This window comes from Chelonoidis abingdonii, chromosome 1 (assembly GCF_003597395.2).
Source record: "Chelonoidis abingdonii isolate Lonesome George chromosome 1, CheloAbing_2.0, whole genome shotgun sequence".
In the NCBI taxonomy this organism is placed as follows: Eukaryota; Metazoa; Chordata; order Testudines; family Testudinidae; genus Chelonoidis; species Chelonoidis abingdonii.
In genome coordinates, this window is record NC_133769.1 from 25,163,312 (window position 1) to 25,169,401 (window position 6,090).

Consider the following 6,090-nt stretch of genomic DNA (forward strand, 5'->3'; position numbering starts at 1 on the left):
TTTGTGTGTATGGTGAAATCGACATTTGCCAATAAAAATCTAATCCTTCCAAGCCTAAACTTAATTAGTTATCAGTTGTTTCAAATAAAAACTCTAGTGCAGACATATCTGCAGAAGGTAAAATCCAAGGGCTGTCTCCTGCAGGATACCATTGCATCCTATATTATCCCCACTCTTGTTCATTGTGTATTTGAGGCCTTGCCACTAGGAAGTGTCGATGAGGAGCCCTGGACTTCAGTGCCTTCAACATATCACACACTGCTGTGTATCTCCATCTTGCCTCAACTGTCTGGAGGAACTGATCCCCTGTCATAAATAGATTGCTAAGGGTTAATGTTTCTTTCACCTGTAAAGGGTTAACAAAGGGAACCAAACACCTGACCAGAGGACCAATCAGGAACCCGCATTTTTCACAGCTCAGGGAGGAAATGTTTGGCTTTGAGTCCTTTGTCTGTCTCTCGGCTATGAGAGGCTTCTTTCTATCTTCAAGCTTCTAATCTTCAGTTTCAAAGTTGTGAGTACAAAGGTAGCAAAACAATAGGCTTTTATATGTTTTGTTTTGTATTTACATGTGTGTAGTTTGCTGGAATGTTTAAATTGTATCTCTTTTTGAATAAGGTTGTTTATTCATTTTTTCTTTTAAGCAATTGATCCTGTATTATTGTCATCTTGATACAGAGAATATTTTGATGTCTTTTTTCTTTCTTTTTTTTATATAAAGCTTTCTTTTTAAGACTTGTTTGAGTTTTTCTCTCTGGGTAGGCTAAGGAACGAAGGGGAGGGGAATTCTCTTTGTGTTAGATCTACGGAGGGTAAAGCTCTGCAGCACCAGGGAATTGGTGGGAGGGGGAAGAGAGATAGAATCATTTCTGTTTCCTTGTATTTGGGGTTTGTCTCTTTGTGGAATAGAGGAGACATGCTTCTTGGTATTGTGATGTAAAGAGATTGCATCAGTAACTCTCAGGTTAGCCCAGAGAGGAAAGTCTGGGTGGGAGAGAGAGGGGGAAGGGAAGTGGGTTATTTCCCTTTGTGGTAAGACTCAGGGCTTCTGAGTCTTGGGGTTCCCCAGGGAAGGGTTTGGGGAGACCAGAGGGAGCCAAAACCCTGGAATTTTTGGCTGGTGGCAGCGAGATCAAATCTGAGCTGGTAATTAAGCTTAGAGGGGTTCATGCAGGCACCCAGATTTCTGGATGCTAAGGTCCAGATTTGAGAATGCTTATGATATCCCCCTACCCAGTGTGGTACTTGGATGAGAACTAACTCTCTCAAACATTAGCTAAATAAGACTGGAGATGTTTTATGTGGAAGGAAGAAACCAGAAGAAATGACAAGGATTATATCAAACTCCTGGATTGAGGGAGAATCCTCACTTTTCATTATTCAGCTTTGAAATTTAAAGGTGCTATTAAAGTTTTCACTGCAGCTGGATGTTCAAATAATAGCTGTGCCTAGATTACTCTTTTTCATTGGTCTTTGTCTAAAATGATGCAACCCTTTTTTCCAGTGCAGACTTCCTTACAGTAATCAAAGACTTTCTCATGTCTACTGTCATGCACTCTACATAAGTTGGACATTAGGATCAATCAGATAATTAGGTTCATGGAGAATGTGGCTGCTTGCCAGTTAAGAGGTGCTTCATGCTTAAGGCATTCCTTAAGATGTTGGTTTTAACCTATAAATCTTGGTGGGCCTAATTCAGAAATTCTTAGTCACACTGAGTGGCACTTATCTACATGAGTAGCTTCACTGAAGCAAATAGGTCTTTGAGTAAGTGTCGCACAACCTTAGTAATATTACAGAATGGGGTCCCAAATAGTGAGGGACTCAGCTGCCTGAGGGATCACCACCTTCTTTGTATGACAAAGATGCAGCTGTCATTGGGTTAAGGGCCTCTGGTTTAAAATAGAGGGATTTGGTAGTAAAGAGCCTTGGGTGGGGAATCCTCAAATTTGGAAATTACTGCATCCCCGTTTGGTTGGACAGACTCGATTAGCCTTCAGGGATACTGGAAAGCTGATCTATTTCCCTGGGATTTCCTAGCAGGGTGGGAATGAGGCACAATCAGACAAGGAAGGCTTTGTGTATATGTGATGGGTACATTAAATAGGAAAGACATGGCTGTTTTTTTTTAATTATAGTTACTTCTTCATTTGTTGTGTATTTTGATATATCTATACGCACCAAGATCTTGGAATAAAAACTTTTAATTTAAGTAACTTTAAAATAATATTTAGAGTTCCTTTCATCCCCAAAGATATCCAGAAGATTTTCTAACTTTACAAAATATATGTATATCTACCACACTTGTAACTGAAGCCACTTTCTCTAGAGTGTTTGAAGTAGTCATGTTGTGAAAAGATGTTTAATTTTTTATTTTCTGTATATATTTATTATAGATGATGGAGCGATGGGAGAATCAAGGCAGCCCTCAAACCAGTTTATCTGCTCCAGCTTTACCACAGAGTATTCCCTTCCCACCCGCCCTTCACAGGAGTTCGTTTCCTGATTCAACAGAGGCCTTTGATCCAAGAAAACCCGACCCATATGAGCTATATGAGAAGTCAAGAGCTATTTATGAAAGTAGGCGTAAGTGAAAGCCCTGTTCACCCCACTGAGCATTTAATAATTTTAAGCATTTGCCTATGAATGTGTCAAGGCTGACATATTTTATGTAATTATATCTATTGTAGTTTAAAGCAACCCACATATGAACCCAATTAAAAATTATTCAAACTCTACCTTGATACATTTATCCTAAAATTGTCTAAATTTTACACATTTACGCTTTGGCTTTCACACAACTTTGTTTTCTTGCTATTACCCCTCCCCTGTTCTGAATCGTAAGTCCTCAAAGAAGAACAGTATACATCAAAATATCTTCTTTGTAGTTAACTGACAGGGTGATACAAATTTACCATTAAATTGTCTGCTTATTCTTACCCTTAGATTGAAGTTTAAAAAGGAAGCTTTTGGTTGGTTGGTTTGTTTTACATATAGTGACTTTCTGCTAGTTATTATACTATACTGGCTGCTAAAAATCCACTAACCCATAATACCTGAAGACTTACGGAAAACAAAACTCTCTCCAAGCTTCTCATCCTTATTTTCTTTTTTCATGTTCTTAAGGAACATATTGCATGTATTACACATCAAGGAAAAGACGTTTTATCCCATCCATATTTGGTCCCATAACCTTTTAAATAAAAATTGTATACTGTATGTAAACAAGAGCTCTTAAATTAAGAACATTTAAATATTATGTGCTATTCTTTAAGATTTTTGTTCGTATAGTCGTATTTTATGCTTGTATATAGCATCTTTCACTTTGAAGGCTCTCAAACTAATGTATAAATGATGTGCAAAATACTGCACTGAATTACGCTGGCATAGATCCAGATTAACTCTCTTGCCATCAGTTTGACCCTGTGTATTGGAGATGGTTCTAAGCAAAAAAGTTCAGATTAAGATTCAGGAACAAACTTTTACAAAGTTTGAGAGTGCCTGATATAGTTTTGTTTCAGAACCACCTCTATATCACTAAAATAAGGGAATTGTTTCAATCACTACTGATGTAAAGCCACTCTGAAGTGAAAAGTGATAACTTAGCAAATACTCATAAAATCTGTGTTCAGAACATTACATATAAATATCTGAAAGAACAGAAAAAGAGAGAATTTAAATTATGTCATTATCTAATGATTGTGTCAAAGTACCCTGAAGTAGCCCTGTTTCCACCTAAAATCAGCGATCTGGAAATAAGATGTGCATTTCTCAGTCATTCAGCATAATTACGCACAAGGATAATTTGCACTAAATTCCTTACCCTTCCTCCCCACATTCCATGACAGACTCTCTCCATTCTTTGGCACTGTTTCACTTCGTCATCATTCTTCCATCATCCAGGCTCTTGACCAGGGAGTTATCTTTGACAATTCTTTCTCCATTGATGTACACACCCAGGTTGTGCCCAAATCTTGGTATCTCTTCCACAATAACTTCTCTCAGAGCCAACTTCATCTTTCTGTCCACACAGCTGAAACTCTTGTATAGACCCTTGATTACTGAAACCACCTCCTCTCTGGCCTTTCTTATGCCCACATCACACCCCTACACTCCATTCAAAATGCTGCTGCCAAAACCATTTCCCTCACCAATCATTCTGTATGTTTTATCCAGATACCTTCTCTGACTACTCCTTTTCCAATGTATCAAGTTCAACCCTTCAAGGCGTTTCACATCTCTGCCCTTCCCTTATCCTCTGTTCTTGTCTCTTATCACACCACCCGCCATCCCCTTCACTCAGCCAATTATATTAGTTTTGACTGCTCCCTACTCTGCTCCTCCCAGTCCCATCTTTGCACTTTCTTCCACATAGCTCCAGATGCACAGTACGTGTTTCTGAAGTGATCCATAAAGCCACTACTCTCTTCCACCAAATTCTTCCTCCGTGTAATCTATTTCTTCTGTGCTACCTCCAAAAAACTGGCCAATTAGTAATGGATAAGTTAGGGAGTAGTTGAGTATAGTTGAGTTGAGTATTTGTTACACAAAATGACAGATAGTGGGCCTGATAAACACCTAATGGAATGGTGAGTTGCCTCAGTGTATAGAAAATTATACACAGTTTGATTGTGTCTTTCTCCTCTCTGCTCTTTGAGCGAGATTTTTCACCCAGCTACGGCCCTATTTGTGATTCTAAAGCCAGTGAAGAATTTCTCAAGTACGGCCTTGCATAGGACCATCTTTGGCTATCCTGTGCACTCTCTCATGCAAGCCCTGGCATATAGACATATAGCACTTTGTGCATTCTTAGTAGCCCATCAGTAACCTGGGAGTTTGAAGCTACTTTTGTCCACACTTCCCCAGCATTCTACGAGAAGCAGCACAGAATCTCACCCTTTGTATTTAGCTTGTCTTCCTAGGCCAGTTTCAAAAATGAGTGCCTAAGTTTGGGCTACCAAGTTCATATATACACCTCTACCCCATTATAACACCACCCGATATAACACTGATTCTTATATAACGCAGTAAAGCAGCGCTCTGGGGGGGGGGGCTGCGCGCTCTGGCGGATCAAATCAAGTAGGATATAGTGCAGTTTCACCTATAACGCAGTAAGATTTTTTGGCTCTCGAGGACAGCGTTATATTGAGGTAGAGGTGTATATATATAACTTGCCTGGATTTCCAGAATATATGGACTTGGGAATTTAATTTAATTTTAGGCATCTGTTTTTGAAAATTTTGTGTTTAGATTATAAACTCTTTAGGACAGGAACTGTATTCCTGTGCATATGTGGACAGTGCCTACCATCTTGTGGCTGTTACTTCAATACTGATAATAAATATTAATTAATAATCCAATCTCTTTCACTGTTCTGAAAAGTTATTCTCGATTGAATCTCCTGGCAGCAGTACTTGTAGAAATTGCACTTGAGCTTCTACCTACACTTGTGAGACATACATACTGTATTTGAAAACTGTTTGAAAATGTGAGTCAGTTTGATTGCAGTGTGGACTAAGCCAAGGAGATCTGAGAAAAGACTTAGTGGAGCCATATTTGAACAAAGTTTGCAAACAGTTTTTAAACATGACTCTCTGTCAGGGCTTTAGTGGAAAATAAAGAAAAGAAAATGTCAGTGCTGATATATTTTTCTCCAAAGTGCTGTCTTCCGAGGAAAACTCTAAAGAGAAGTGAAAGTAAAAAGAGAGTCAGGTTTCAGAGTGGTAGCCGTGTTAGTCTGTATCAGCAAAAACAATAAGTCCTTCTGGCACCTTAGAGACTAACAAATGTATTTGGGCATAAGCTTTCGTGAGCTAAAACCCACTTCATCAGACGTCCATCATTGCCAAGTATTTTTGGTAACTCAGCATTGCTGCTCAAAATATGTTTGACTTGATGTACGGTACATCAAGTCAAACATTTTGAGCAGCAATGCTGGGGAAGTTACCAAAATACTATGGCAATGATGACGACTGATGAAGTGGTTTTAGCTCACGAAAGCATTATGCCTCAAATACATTTGTTAGTCTCTAAGGTGGCCAGAAGGAACTTATAGTGTTTTGCTGATACAGGACTAACACGGCTACCACT

At 38.9% G+C, this 6,090-nt stretch overlaps 1 protein-coding gene across 8 annotated transcripts in view; it reads left to right on the forward strand.

The window, feature by feature from the left end:
• The window catches only part of MAGI2 (membrane associated guanylate kinase, WW and PDZ domain containing 2), a 1,226,839-nt gene that overhangs the window by 1,091,490 nt on the left and 129,259 nt on the right, over positions 1-6,090 (forward strand). For 7 of the 8 annotated variants that reach the window (XM_075064467.1, XM_075064476.1, XM_075064468.1 and 4 more), the window contains one exon: positions 2,397-2,580. In XM_075064467.1, coding sequence (XP_074920568.1) covers positions 2,397-2,580 — 184 coding nt within the window. Of the gene's footprint in view, positions 1-2,396; positions 2,587-6,090 lie in introns of all 8 variants that reach the window. The other variant, XM_075064494.1, reaches the window with a different exon arrangement.